At 32.5% G+C, this 16,490-nt stretch overlaps 1 protein-coding gene across 1 annotated transcript in view; it reads right to left on the minus strand.

Moving 5' to 3' along the window:
• The window catches only part of DIP-epsilon (Dpr-interacting protein epsilon), a 289,178-nt gene that overhangs the window by 35,830 nt on the left and 236,858 nt on the right, over window positions 1–16,490 (minus strand). The window contains exons 4-6 of the mRNA XM_017621291.1: window positions 10,713–10,871; window positions 6,878–7,006; window positions 6,233–6,383 (exon numbers count right to left, since the gene is read on the minus strand). Of these exons, the coding sequence (XP_017476780.1) occupies window positions 6,233–6,383; window positions 6,878–7,006; window positions 10,713–10,871 (439 nt within the window). The remainder of the gene's footprint in view (window positions 1–6,232; window positions 6,384–6,877; window positions 7,007–10,712; window positions 10,872–16,490) is intronic.

Genomic DNA, 16,490 nt, shown 5'->3' on the forward strand with positions numbered 1-16,490 from the left:
AGCGGCGTACTTTACCGCCGTGTCGCCACTGTAGAATTGCTGCCTGTAGAGGTAGTTGACGGCCAAGTCCAGTTTTGTGCGCGCATCCCACATGCAGTCGACTTTCGAGAAACTACTTGCGCCATCCTGCACCAGAAAGTGCAAGAATTTAAACATAATGTAATTGCAGATCAAACTGTCTTTGGAGTTTTTCAGAAACTCAGCCAGCGCCACAAAGTAATTCCAGTTGCTTATTTGCAGCTCATAGTCCAAGTGGACCTCATGGCCCAGTACCAGTTGTAGGTACAGCCGCCAAGGCACTTGCGGCATATCCTCTTGCAGTTCGCGTAGCGTCAGTTCCAGCAAACCGTGCTCATCTTCGATTTCGCGCAGCGTCTGTAGCTGCTGCTCAAACTGCGCAAGCTGGCGTGCCACCACAAGCGCGCGCAACTTCGGCACGCCGACGCGCATCAAAAGTACCGCAATCGCCTCCAAGCTAGGCAGCTTATTCGCACCCTCCGCTTCTGGTTTGTCCAAATCAATCACGTACGCACTGGAGTTCTTCGGCGCAACCGTGTGCGTAATTAGAGCGCCACTAAAACTATAGCGTCGCAGTTTGGCCAGCGTGAATAGCCAGTTGAAGCGGTGTGCCGGCCAAGTGGCATTCGGCTCGCGCACCAGCTGCATCAGCTGCCAATCCAGATGGGCGCTGGGCCGCACAAGTTCCAAGTAGCGTTGCAGCTGCAGTTCGTTGACACGCTTGCAGGCGCGATAGTACAGCCAGATTTTGTCGGTGTACGTCTGGTTGCCGCTGCCTGCGCTGGCTTGCAGCTGATAGCTTTGAAAGTAATCGATTAAACGTTTATTCACTTTGTGATCGATGAGGCTGGTCGCCTCGGTGTATTGTCCACTTGAATGCTGTTGCGCCCAATTTCCGCAAGCGTAGGCGTAGTAGTTTTCGCAGGGGTCCTCGTTGAGGTCCATGTAGCTCTCGATTGCCTGCATTTGCTTCACATTAACGTTGACTGTGGGCCGCACGGTTGCGCTGTCGATGTGTGTTAGGAAGAAAGTAGTGTGCAAGAGGAGGATGCGCAGAAAACGCGCTGTTGGTGGCAAAAAGTTGTGTTTAGACATTTTTATTTTTATTTTTTTTGCAAGTTGCGGTGAATTTAAAAAACGGCGAAGTCGCGTCTGTTTATTCAACTTTTTATACTACCGCGTTTTAACTTTTTTCCCAAGAAATTTATTATTTCTTATTTAATATTTTTAATGTAATGCAAATATTTTACAAATTCCAATCACGCCAGACCAGTCGTATTTCTGCAGACCGACTGTTTTACATTTAGCGAGTAATTTGATCAAATGCAAAAATTTTAATCTAACCTATTTATACATCTTGCTAAATATGAGTACTAGGGTGGATCCAATTTTATGCACTGATTTTGCTTAATAATTTTTGCTACCGGAACTGAATAAATGTATGCATATGTATATGCGAATGCGATAAGGCTTTGAGGCTCTCGCATAAAAAGCAAACGCTTAAGATTAGACTCAACTTTTCTTGTGATGAAGTGGAAATTGAGTCAGAGCTTAAGGTAATTGTTTGTGCAGAAGTCCATTGACATTGTTATAAAAAACTGGACTGTTCGGTAGCGAGTATTATATTTACCGAATCCGATAAATTTATCGGAATAACTTTTCTATGCTTAAATCGGGTAAAATTAATCGAAAATGTTACCAAAGAAAATTTCGATAAAGTCACTGCTTAATATATCTACAACAGTTAAGAAATCGATGTTAAGTATATCAAAGATATCCCAACATTAATCGATAAATATTGGTATGGAAAAGTTATAACTATATATCGATCAAATCAGCTATAAATATCTCAAAAACGATTTTAATAAAAAAAGTTAAAATTCTCATCACGTTTGGGCGAAACTTTGGAATTTTATTTCCAAAATCCACAAAAAATTAAATAAATAATTCATATTATCCCGAGACTTTTCTCATTATTTTTAGAATTTTTAAATTGCGTTGATGTTTCAGAAGTTTTTTTGGGACTTACAAAATATTAGTATTTTTGGGATTATATTTTAAATTTTTTTTCACAATCTTGTGTTTTTAATATCTACCTTTTAAAATTTTATCAACCGGAATTTTTTGCGAAAAGTTTTGGAATATTTTGCGGAAAATTCTTTGGGATATTCTGGACATTTTTTTAGTATTCTTTTTGGGGCCTTTAGTGGAACTTTTTTGGGACATTTCTCAATATTGTTTTTAGAATTTTATTTTATTTATTTTATTTTTTGCGAATTTTTGAAATTTCTCGTTTTACGATACTCTTCGTTTACTAATTCTTCGAAGCCACCGGAAATTTTTGAGGAGCTTTTTCAAGTTATTCGTTGTCTCTGCCGGATATTTTTCGAGACACTTTGGATTTTTTTCAGTAGCTTTGCGGCGTTTTTACGATTTCGGCAATCAGTCGGAATTTTTCTGGGAATCTTTTATTTATAAGATCATATGTATCTCCTTCGGATTCAACTGAAGTTTTTTGGGGTCTTTTCGTGAGTTTTTCAAGATTTTAATTTTCAGTGTTAATGTTGAATTAGTTTTCCGGAAATTTTTCAGAATTTTTGAGATTTAGTAAGATGTATTTCTTTTAATTCATTCCGGTAGTTTTAGAGTATTTTTGGGATCCTTCAGTACTTTTCTTGACTCCGTGTAATCTTTGCAAATTTTCGGGACCTTGACGAAATTTTCATAGTCTAAATAAATATTTTTTTTTCATTGGTTAAACTTAAAATGCAACAAAAGTGATGGACCTTTGGTAGTCAAAAATAATTCACGACAAAAGTTTACTAGAAAGTTATACTTTTTATTATAAAACTCATATTTGTTATGGGCTCTGAACGGATGGAACGCCATGAAACAACCCTTTTGTAGTAAAAAGATAACTTTTTTTATAAACAAATGGTTAAAAAAAAAATTTATTAAAAAAAAATTATAAAAAAAAAATACTTAATAAAAATTTGTTTTTTAAATGCTCAAAACAGTGTCCACTATTCAAATTTAAACTTTGATTTAAACTTAGTGTTAATTGAAAGCAGAAATCTTACGAAAATTCGATTTTAGTTTTTATAAAAATGCACATTTTTAAAAATCCAGTTTGTATACTACTTGGCATGAAGGGGTCATTCAAGTCTGCACAATTTTTCATAAATTTCATAGGTATTTTTACGTAAAATTTACAGAAAAATAAAATAAAAGTTCCACTGATTTATTTTCTCTTTTATGTATGCTCTTCATGCAGCTCTGAAGAAAAACGAAAAATTTATTAAAAATGCTATCAAATCTTCTTAAATCAGTTTACACCTCTTAAAAAAAATGCTCGTATATTTATTTCTCCAAGAACGTCTTACGTTTCCTTTAAAAAAAAATATTAGACCCACCCTAATGCATGTATTTGTGTCTACATATTTATTAATAAGTGTGCAGCGGCTATGGTGATAATATGCGGTAATACGCTGAACACCTAAGAAAACAAGAAGAAAAATACTAAACAAAAGCACAGCTCACATCTTAAAAAGCGGTCGGTGTAAGTATGTGTTCTTTGTTTGTATTTTTTTACAATTGCTGCCAGTGCAAAGTGTGCACTAAGAACCGGCGCTTGCCCTTTTGCTGATAATACCACACCCAGCTTGTGCTCTGAAGTGTGGGAATATAAGTTCATACGAATAAACAGCAACGATTGTGTGACTGTAGGAAAGTCTTTCATAACGAAATAAATATCGGAATTATATAATTATTTGGTTTTAAAGTTATATAGATGTACATAAATAAAGGTCTTAAACAATAAGCGCTCTCTTAAGTAGCCACTGTTAAAATCCGAATTACTTTAATCGACTTCTATTTCTGTGTCTTTGCTTGTTGCTAACGCATTTCTTTCTGGGTTATGGTGCCTTATAATACGTACATAAATGTGTATGTATGTATTGCGAGCTTTAGCGGAAGAAGAATTGTAAGCATGCCTCCGCAGCATTGGTTCCGCAAGTCAATGCCACTTTGAAAACGATACAGAAATTAACCACTGATTGAAAAATCTTTTGAAGTTCACAGCAGGCAGTTGAATGTACTTGTGTGACTTGTGTAATGCACTTGTATTTGAAGATTTTTTGGTGTGAAATTTTGCAAGAAAGAAATTCATTAGCAAAAGATTTCAAATCTCAAAACTCTTTATATTCGTGTATCATAAAAATATTTTACAAGTCAATGCTTTTTGACAGCAATTTCGTTATGCATTTTGGAGTCAATCAATCACACCTCAGAGAAAATCAACAATTTGCACTTATTAGCAGTAATTAAGTAGAGTTGCATACCAAGGGGAATTAAAGTGTTAACATCGATTTTATTTTATTATTTCATACGCATTTTAACGGGCTAAATATTTTAAATATTGTTTATACATAGGTATGCATTATATGGACTTGAAAATAAAACGATATTAATGAAAGGAATCAATGCTCTTGATCTCCAAGCAAGTCAACATACAAATGGTCACCAACTACCGAAACTTCCTCTGATTAAGGGCCAGTTTCTCAATGTATAATTAACACTAAATACAGGTAAAACATCTTCGATAACGACCCAATAAACATTGGGCTTGGTTAATAATTCGAAAATGATTGGAAAACAAATCTTTTTTTTTTTCAAGTTTCACCTTCGATAATGAATGTGAAATAGGTTAGTATTCGATTCGACAACTAGGGCATTTTAAAGCAAAACGGAACCGTCGTTATCTAATGTGTTTAGCCGTCAAAATGAATTCGAAATCCAGCACATTATCGGATTGGAATTTTAATGAGAGTGAGTGACTCTCTTATATCGCGCACTTTCTTCAAAGGTGTACTATGTAATTCAATATTTACCTCATCTTACCAATTTGACTAAGTTAAAATTTTCAAATAGGTGGCAACACGCTTCAAAGAAATGTTCGACACTAAACTTTCTTAAATCCCTTTAGTTTAACACCCGTATTGTAATATTTCATTTATTTTATAAACTTAAATGAATAAAATTTTTGAAACAGGTGGCACCCTCTTAGAAATATTTTCGGCACTTTGCTAAATCTCTTTAGTTTGATACACATATTACAATATATAATTTATCTCATTATTTTATTAAATCAAATTTTCAAACATGTGGCAACCCTCCACAAAAATGTTTTCGGCTGTAAACCTTCTTTTGACAACCATATTGCAATAATTAATTTATTTTATAAATTTAGCTAAACTAAAATTTTCAAACAGGTGGCAACTCTAATTTTTTCTTGTATATTTTAAGTTAGACCTGAAACAATACATCTGCGAAACTGAGTTCAATTCCATTGATTAGTTTTTGAGTAATACGCGTACAGACAGACAGACTACAATTCTAAAAATTTTTGATTTGGCTTCTGTTGCTCTAAAAGAGTAGTCAACATATGTAGTCTCCTTTTGGCTCGATACATTTTATTACTTTCTGATTATTCCTTGGCCACTGATGTCTTGTGGGTGATACATGTTTCGTTAGCGGTTACGAAATGGTGCAAAAACTCGTTCGGATTGCGCCTGGACATAGCCAAATAATCCTTTGACGCTGTCAGACGGTTGCATTTATGGTTAAGTGCCAGCAAGCGGGCACCCATCGCGCTTATAGCTTTTTTATATCAAAATATTTAAACCTAATGTGATGTAGCCGCTTGTTTTTCAGACACTTATAGCCTAAACTACCCTACACACTTTTATTCTCCGATCGTCCAATATCATTCAATGAATTTTTTCGACGATTTCTGGCGTTCGGAGTCACTTGTCCTCGTAAAAAAACAACAAAACTTGGGAAACTAATTTATAACCATCGAAAATGAAAATGTAGAATCACATATTATTTATCAAGCCTTTCCCTGATTTCGGTAATGAATTTTTTACGCAATAAATTATATCCATTCATTCTATTTTCGTTAAAATTCAGGACAACCATCTGCCTTCTCAAAACTGTACAGTGGTTTACTAATCGATGACCGTTGTAGGGTCAGTGCAGTGTTGTAGTTGAATTTGCTGCGCGCCAAGTTCAAAAAGTCACTGATTTTTCAGATTGCCCTCGTACTAAAGTACACGCATATACGTATTTATACACAAGTTTATACATACATATTTGTACACATAATCTAATCTTAAAAAAAATATATATGTATTTTCTTAAACCTATTACTCACTTGTACTTTGCCGATTCTGTAATCATCTGATCGTTTTCACGCGTCCAGTAATTCAATGAAGTGGGATTGGCTTCGATGAAACATTCTAGAGTAACATTGAAATACATGGGAATTCCAACTAGTTGATGGGGTATCCAAACCATTGGCGAAACTGTAAGAGTAAAATAGTGATAAACGTTAACAGTCAAAAATATTTCTAAGTAAATAGGAAAAATTCGCAGTTACTTCTAGATGAATATATGGAATGTAAGTATGTATTTCTTTATGATTATAAATCGTAAGTTGATACAAAGCTAACCAGTCGGTAATACGGTGTTATCATGAAGCGATTTTACACGCAATTTTATAGGGGATTAGTTGAATCAAAAATTGGCTGCCCCAAATTTCATTGGAGGCCGTTCACACCAGGCGACCGTTTGCTTTCAACTAAAAATTGCCTCATGTGAACACCATATAAGACTGAGCTAAAATGATTGCCATCAGTATGGAATATCTCAGCAATTAAATATTTGCTTCAGTTTTTCTTTAAAGAGTGTAGTAGAAATCGCCGATTGAGTAGCTTAATTAAGAAAACCTTATACATATATGTATATACATATGTATTATATAGCTTATAAATAAATAATTAAATTTTATTTAACTTACAATCAACGCTCACTTTAATGCGCTTCGAAACGCTGGGCGGCACACCATTAGTGGCAATACACAAATAAGCGCCCATATGTAGACGAGAAATACGCTCCAGCTCCAAGGCTTCACCGTCCACTTCAATAACTGAAAGTAAGTAAAGTGTGAAGTAGTAAAATTAGAGTGCAATAAAAAAGAAAAGGAAATGTATAAAAGTATTGCAAGTGAAAATTGACTGCAGAGATATTGCATTCCTGCGAATAGATTCAAATAAAAGTTAGTTGTTGATAAATATAGCTTGTAGGTATGCGTACGTCTGAGCAGTTGTACTATTGTGGCGAACACCGAGCGCATGATTAACAATTGCGGAAAATATTGCCATACTTATAGTAGGAATGTATGTAGATATGTATGTGCCCGTGTGTGTGTGTGTGTGTAAAAGTTGTACGCTGCTCGTAATCAGAACTTTCACCGAACTAAAGTAAGTAGCATGTAAACCTGCCATAGCGGTGGCAAATGTGATGTGCTCTATACAAATACCTACATATATTCATCTCGACCATCCTCTTTACATTAAATTTCGCACACTTACTTAATGCGTGCGTATGCAAGTTTTACAAAGGCTATTGTGTGCACTTGAAAATTTTCATGCCATACAAGAATTGATGATGGCCAACGACGACGACGACGACGCCGCCGTCGACTGAAAGCCACAACAACTGACTTATGCTGGCAAATTTGTACATTGTTACAATTGTTGCCAGTGTTGCAAGTTGTTTTTCATCGAAAGTTGTGTAAGTGGCATGCTGACAAAGTTCCGATTGCAATTGTTGCCGATGCTACTATGACAGCAAGGCTTTAGAATTGCAAAGTTTAGCACATTGCAGCTTTTTGTTCGTACACACATGGACAGTAAAAGTATGTAGGCATGTACGCTTGTGTATGTGTACCTGCTTGTAGGCATGTAACTTAGAGGTATTGCAGTTTGCTTATTAGTTTTTAATGGAATGTAAACAAAGCAGTTGGCTATTATGGTTGAGAAAGCCTTCGAGCATAAACATACAAGAAATTGAGACGCCTACTCTGAGTTGGTTAAGAAAGTGGAGTTGAGTTATGCACTTTCCAGTGCTTCAAGAGGTAGTGGAAATTCGAGGCAATGTTTTCATTCAAAAGTGGGTTATGCCGTTCGTAAGTTAATTTACTTCCTTTATGAATATTAAGCTTCTTTTTGGTTACCTATAAACTGCACATATTTTTTGGTATTTTAAAATCTGGACATATTTTTTAACTCGAAATTTATCTTTTTCTTTAAATGCTGTACATGCAATTTTTTAAATTTTTAAACTGGACAATTTTGGCAATTTTAAAACTAAACATGAATTTGTTTAAAAAACTATGCCTGAATTTAGAAAAACTAAAAATTTATGGCGAGATTTTGATTGAACAAAAATTTATCTGAAAAAATTGTTTTTATTAAAAAAAAACTGGAAATGAAATATTGGTATTTTCAAAATGGAAATAAATTTTGGTCGATTAAAAACAAGAAAAAAAATATTTAAAAATTTATGATCAGTTTTGAATTGGACAAAAATTTATCTGCAAAAATTTATTGAAAAAATGTATTCGTTAAAAACAACTAAGCCTGAGTTTCGAAAAACTAAAATTTTTTTTTAGAGTTTACGGGGTATGCATAGCTCAGTGGTTAACGCTTCTGACTTTGCACATCGATGACGCGGGTTCGATCCCTGCTGAAGTCTAAAAAAAAGAAGTCTGATGAAGAGATGTGATGAACTCCGAAATAGTTGCTATAACTTTTACCGCTTCGTTTTTCCATTTTTACGAATAAATATAATCGTGGTATAAAGCTCAATAAAAATATTAAAAATAAAATGTTAATAAGCTACAATAAAATAGACAAATAAAAATTTATGCCAAACTTTTAAATGAACACAAATTGATTTATTGTGTTTATTAAGAAAAAAATAGGTAATTTTCAAACTGGACATAAATTTTGATACTTTAAAAACCAGAAATAAATTTTTAAAAATGCACACAAAGCTTTGAATTGATCAAAAATTTATCTGCAAACATTTTTTTTATCAAAAGGACGGACAGATTAGTAGACATGAATTTGTTGAAAAAACTATGTCTGCATTTTGAAAGCTAAACATTTATGTTCCGCTTTTAATTGAACAAAAATTGATCTGACGTATTGTGGATGATGGAAAATCGTCCACAATATATCATACTCCTACCCTGTCGGAAACACAAACAACAAAAAAGAAAAATTTATCTCCAAAAATTTGTTTAATTAAAAAAACTGGATATGAAATTTTGGTAATTTTTAAAACTGGATATATAGATTTTTGTATCTTAAAACCAAGCCATAAAAAGTTAAATATTTATGGCAACTTTGGATTTGAACAAAAATGTATCTGCAAAACATGAATTCGTTGAAAAAAACTATGCCTGTATTTGAAAAACTTAACATTTATGTCCAGGTTTTGATTGAACAAAAATTGATCTCCAAAAGTTTTTTTTTTGTTAAACAGATATACATGAAATTTTCATAATTTTCGATGTGGACAAAAATTTGATAAGTTAAAATAAAGAAATAAATTTATTGAATTTATGGCAGGCTTTGTATTGAACAAAAATTTATCTTAAAATATTTTTTTATCAGAAGAATGGCCATAAATTTGTTAATTTAAAAATAATTAGAAAAATTTTCGTTTTTGAGATTTCTTAAAAAACTGCCTGAAATTTTGAAAAACCAAATACTTATGGCCGGTTTTTGAATGCGCAAAACAAAAAATTGGACCTAGTTTTAAAGTAGGTGGCTAAAAATTAATGTAAAGCTGTTAAATTACCAAAGTAGCAAATATTATATAATAAAATATGATATCCATCGTTCACTTTTAAACGTTTCTTTAAAGTTATTAATTGAAAAAAGGTCGTGAGTTTAAAACAATTTGTATTAAATTTTGATATGAACAAAAATCTGCCCAGTTTTTTAATTAAGAAAAGTTTGCGTCCAGTTCTTAGATAACCAAAACTGTGTGTTTTTTATATGAACAAATATGTATGTCCTGTTTTTTTTTTTTAGGAAGATTAAAGTCTAGGATTCAAATAAAAAACAAAAATATGTATAGTTTTTAAATAACGCAAAAGTTACGTCTAGGTTTAATATAAACGAAAATCGTGACAATTTTTTAAATGCACCAAAATTGATGACCACTTTTGAATAATTTAAAAGTTATATGCAGTTACTACTTTTAAGCGTTCAGCTAGTAGTCTACGTTTGATTCTTTTTTATATGTTATATGTAGTTCGAAAATCCCTCATTTTTGAAAAAAAAAAAATCTTGTCGCAAAGCAAACAACCAAAACATTCGCAAACATTTTAATTTTCCGACTTCCAAGTGACAATGGAATCTGAACTCAAACCAATCAAAACAATTTAATTGCCACCATAAGTCACAGAGCAGAGCATTTTTGTGGTTCTCTTCGCCCTCCACCTCCTCTTCTTTCTTGCCTTCCTCCTCTTCCCTTCTTAGCCTACACACACAGTCTTTACTATTCTTTGAAGATCGCTTAACAATACAACAGCGAACGACAAGCTACAGCTAACCACAACCCTAGCAATAAAAAGTCACAGCAAATGGCCATAGCAATGGCAATAAAATTGTCATGAAGTCAAATAGCAAATTGCAGAAGGAAAAATGCAAAAAAAGGAGCAGTAAAATGATGCCAATTTTTAAGTGCCCTGACAATTACTATCTACTACATTCCTTGGCTACTATCAAATTTGCTTGTATGCAGTATGCAGTATTTATTCGTACACTACTACTTACCTTCGTACGTTTTGTTGATCACAATTTTATTGCCGTCATCTCGTTTCCATCTAATTGATGGCTCTGGGCTACCTTTCGCCTTGCAACGCAGCGTCACATTGTCACCTTCGCGCACAATGACGTCGCTGGAGGTGAGGGCATCGTCGATGTTGGGCGGAACTGGAAGCAGAAAATGGGAGAGAGGGACAGAATGAGAGAAAATATGTATGTACATATGTAAATAAAAAATTTGTAGTTAATAAAACTTTAAAGAATGAAGAACACTCGGTTTTAACAAAATTTTTTAATTGTGGAAATTGATGATTTTCGTATCCGTAATTACGATTTCCACACCAATGAATGTTCTCTCTCAGTCCTTTAGCTACATACTAGGTAGCTTTCTTAACACTAGAAACTGGTTTTATTTTTAATTTTTTTTTTTTAATTTTTGAAGTTTAATTTTAAAGTAAAACTAGGTTTCAGCAAAAACATGCTCCTTTGAAAGTTTTTAGCTGTGGCCACAAAATCAAAAATCGGATTATATTTTCAAGTAAAAACGAAATTTATTTTCTATTTTTTTCTGTATATTTTTGAAATCTGTATTAAGTTTACTTTTTGTTTTTTTCTCGACATGAATGACTCATAGACAAATTATTGCACGTCAAAGCTTAAGAAAAATTAACTCCCCTAAAACCTCCGGCCAGCGAAAAACATCATTTAAAAATATTCGCTTATTTTTTGTTTACACTAAAAGTTGGATTATGATCAGAATGTGGTGGAAAGGCAACGCAATTATGTTAAGCTCATAAAAAATATGAAAACCACGGCGAACAAGCAAGGACATAATGCTAGACCCGAAAAAGTAATGCAACTTCAATAAAAAAAAAAAAAAAAATGTTTAAAAAGAACAAAAATTTACAACAGATTATAATATGAGAGGATTCCAAAAAGGAAATAAAAAAAAATTGGGCAAAAAAATTAAAAAAACAAGAGCCAACGAAGCACGAAAAAATTTTGCGCAGACTTGCCACAAATAACTTCATATTTTTTCCGCCCTTTCAGTCCACACACCACAGCCCAACATTTCGCCAAAAATGTGTATGAACATTTTCCTATTCCCCAACTTCGCGCTGCAAGCGCAATTTCCATATCTCAACAAAGCTTTGACTTTCTTTCTAAACTTCTTTAGAGTTGAGTGCTGACCTTTCTTTCTGACATTCCTGCATACATATTTAAATACGTCCATAGAAATTTTTGCGTATTTTTTCTGGCTGCAACTCAGACTTTAACAACAATTGAAAATATCATGAAAATTTCCTTTGTAGACATAATTTCCATAGCTGGACGTCGTATTCATTCTTTTACTTTTATTTGCTTATTTCCGTTTTACGTTTTTTTTTTTATTTGTGTTTTTTTTTCGCCGTCTTGTCTCCTTGTGCCTTTTGGCAGCGCGCTATGGTAAATTCAGCGAGGCACGTCTGATGAGCTGCGTCCAAGTAGAAATTTTGGAATTTCACAAATATTTTCCTGATTCTTTGCTGCGCTTTTGGCAGTGCTTTGTTAGTCTTCACCAAGTGGGTACTAACGATTTCATGGAGTATTTTATGCGTTGAATATGCTTTATGCACTTGTTGATGCGATTTCTTGAAGCACTCATAATATTAAAGTTTTAGTACTTAGTAGAGTGCTTGCCGCGTTTTGCTTTCATTCTGATGCTTTTGCAATCGATTAGAATAATAGTAGTGCAAAATGAAATTTGTTTTTTCATATTTGTGTCACTTTTATTTGATGAATATTTGTGCACTGCTTAATGGAATAGTTCACAGATTTTTTTATCTCAAAAACTCAGTTGATTTTTCATTAGGACATTTTTCTATTTGAAACTTAGAAATATCTATTATTTTTCAAACCATCTGCAAGGAACCAGCTTAATTCGTATATGGATTCAAAGCGCCAGTTTTCAGAGAAAAATTAACAAAATGAAAGTAAGTGCGCCTGAGCCACACTGGAGAAGTGAAACTCACGCTACATATCTAGTTTGTCTCATAACCAATATACATAAATACTACGTACATATGTACATATGTATGCATTTTATTGGTTCAAAATTGCAAATAAAATGACAACCTAGTTAATATAATCATCGATAAAAGTATGAATAACATAATCGATAACAGGCAACATCTAAAAAATACCAATACAAAAAATCTATAAAAATATCGATAACAAAATGGAAAATATCGATAACAAAATCGATAAAAAGTCGATAAATAAAATGATTAAAATGTCGATAACAAAATCTATTATAATATCTACAAAAATAGTATCGCTAAATATGATCATAAATATATCAATAACAATATCGTTTTTCGTATGGATAAAAATATCATTTATTACTTCGATAACAATATCGATATATATATATCTATATCAAAATTGATTATTATGTCGATAACAATATCGATAAGTATATCGAAAACAATATCGTTAAATATAACGAAAACTCCGAAATGGTCTCGAAAATCCGAAATAGTCCCGAGAATCCCGAAAGTGTCTTGAAAATCTTGTTTCAGTACCGAGAATCCCGAAAATCTCTTTATCCTTATATTACTTATTCTTATATTTGTCTTTATTTTTAGCTTTACGTTTATTATTTTCTTCGTCCTCTTCAATTTTTCCCTTATATAAGTAAATAGACATATTTTATTTCATTTATGAATATCGATTACAAAGGTAGGTTAGGTTAGGTTATTGTGGCAAACCCCACATTACGATATGAAGTCACACCGCGTGGGCGACTAAAGGACAACGTCCGGTCAATACATCTCTAAGAATCGAAAGTTGGCGAGGCTCCCTTCACCGCCCGCGGTCGACAACCGGCCAAAAGGACCTTGCAACTTTGCATGTCGAGGGTTTCATCCAGCGCCCGTTGAGCCGACTATGATACCATCTGTTCAGGAGCAGACCGCAGGTTGCCAACGGAACTCTTGTGCCTCCCTCACAATCAGCAGTTTCATTTAAAAGTTAAAGCCATTGTAATTGTTTACCTGTAATGTATACATACGTTGGTAGACTAGTGGAATTGTACTATGTCCTTCTACGTATTAGAGTCAAAACATTTCAGCTGTAACTTCGAATAATAGAAAGTTTACATACATGCAAGCCAGAAACTATTACATAAATATATGTATGTATGCATGGGTATTCACCATGAATGTCTGGCAAGTGCTGGAGACTTTCAATTTCCAGTTTTTCATCCGCAATGTCGTTGTGTTGGAGTGAGTAGTGCCAGTAACAGGCTATCAAATTGAAATCGACAATCGACCATCAACATGCCACAAAAGCAACAATAGCAACAAAGGCAATACAAAATAATTTAAATGCCGGTAACTGAAGTCGGCTTTGCTTGTACATATACATATGTATGTATACATATACATACATATGTAAGATACCTACGTTGGCGGCAAAATAAATATGGACGCGACATTTTAACAAGTTTTGGCTATTTTCCTTTTGTTTACTTAATGTTTATTTAATTATAAAAGTATAGCTCAGTATCTAATAAAAACCATGTAAGTCCGAATATCAAACTTTGTACAAAATTCAGAAAATTCGAATTAAGAATTTCTCGAAAAAAAAATTGTATGTACAGTTATGTAGCCGCAAAAATTTTATTAGGTTAGGTTAGGTTACACTGGCCGGCTGTTGCGCCTTACATAGACCCGTTGGTCCTTTGTAGTGCCAGATGGAGGTCCGTTTTACTGCGGTCTAAAGTAGTCGTCGTATAGGACGTCAACGCTTTTTGCGAAGTTCAAGAGTGCCTTAATATCCAGTTTTGAAACCTCCTCTAGTCCTTTAAACTGCGANATTTTATTATAAATTGCAAGTTTTAAATTGCTAACGTTGTGACGCTTCTTCTTTCATATACAAAAATTATCGGACATCCCTTGTATGGAAGAAGACGCCATCGGCTTTAAAGCTGCATACCAACATTTTTTCTAAAAATTCTGTTTAAAAATTTGAAGTTTTGATGAAATTTGCCAAATTTTCCTATTTCTTGTGCAAGGTTTGAAGTTCAGAATTGCATATTTTTCTAAGATAACGGCTTAGTACTTGATAAAAAATTAAGTAAACAAAAAAAAAATTTCCCAAACTTGTTCAAATATCGCATACCTATTTATTTTCCCGCCACTGCACATATTTCCATATCCAAGTATTGTAGGTATCTCACACATACTTTTACATTTTATCCATTTGTTTGTTTTTGTGCTTCCTTGTAAGCACCCAGTAGTAAAAATTATCAACTCATAAAAATATTAATTTAATTTAATTTAATTTAATTAACTATGACCAAACCCACTAAAAGTGAGTTTTAAAGTCATGCAAAAATTATGCAGTCGTAATTGGCATTTTATTCACTACATTTCTTCTACACCTCACGGATGCTTTTTCGAATTCAGGATAAATAAAATGAAGATCAAAATTTTATGTAGTCACTTTGACTACAGCAGAATGTGTAAACAAGTAACAACATATGTAATATTAAAGATTAAAGAATATGTAATATTAAAGAGAGTTTATTTATTTACATGTAAGAAATTAAAAAAAAAAAAATCTCCTTAATTTTTTCTTATAGACATTTTGTGTCCAAAAGTAGCTAGTTGCAAAGTAATTGACACCTAAACCAGTGGTATTCTGGACTGACTTCTTTTTTGGCCATCACCCTACAAAAGGAGTTATGTAGATTTTGGTCTTTCGAAAGACTAATTGAAAGATCTGCTAACGAAGAGGTCTTAGCGTTATGCTGCTCGCCGTTTAGCAATGATTATTTTTTTTTATTAAATCAAATAAAGAAATTATACATATTTTTCGTTTTGAAATTATAAAAAGTAATAAGTAAGATAAAAAAATAAAAAAAGCAAGAAAAAAATAAATCAAGGAAAATAAATAAAAATATTTTTAAAAATTAAATGAAGTTAATTTTATATTTTATTTTTTTAACAATAAAATAGAAAAATGAAACTAGAGGAAGAAAAAATTAAATCAAAAAAGAAGAAAACAGTACTTAATCAAAAATTAAAAAAAAACTTAAATAAAAAAATAAACAAATAAGGTTAAATAAAATGAAGTAAGATCCTAAAAATAAAATTAAATAAAACAAATGTATTTTTCTTTTTAAAACAATAATATATAAAGAGTAAAAGAAAATAAAATTAACAAAAGAAAAGTTAATCAAAATAAATAAATAAAACGTTCCTTAAAACTAAATGAAAAAAAAAATATTTTTCTCTTTCAAACAACATCAAATAATTAAAAGAAAAAAATAAAAAAAAAAATAACTAAAGAATGAAATTATGTTTTTGTTATTTATGGCCTTATAATAATTATATTCGACTTGTACAACAGTTTTTCATTAAAAACGGCCTCAAACTGAATAAAAATTGTTGTTAAAGAAAGAAAAAATAAAATAAGTTTCTAAAAATATAAGAAAAAAAAAAACAAAAAACTATTATTCTTTTTAAAACAAAAACATCTAAATATTAATTTGTCAATGCTATTGTGGTTTATTAACATTTTATTTTTAATATTTTTTATTGAGCTTTGTACCACGATTGTTTTATTAGGAAAAATTGAAAAAGCAACAAAGTCTAAGCGGTAGAAGTTATAGCAGCTATTTCGGAGATCACCACATCTCCTCATCAGACTTCTTTTTTCTAGACTTCAGCAGGGATCGAACCTGCGTAATGGATGTTTAAAGTCAGAAGCGTTAACCACTGAGCTATGTACATCCCGTAA

Source organism: Rhagoletis zephyria, unplaced genomic scaffold (assembly GCF_001687245.7).
Source record: "Rhagoletis zephyria isolate East Lansing unplaced genomic scaffold, Rhagoletis_zephyria_1.1 Rzeph_scaffold_00041, whole genome shotgun sequence".
Lineage (NCBI taxonomy): Eukaryota > Metazoa > Arthropoda > Insecta > Diptera > Tephritidae > Rhagoletis > Rhagoletis zephyria.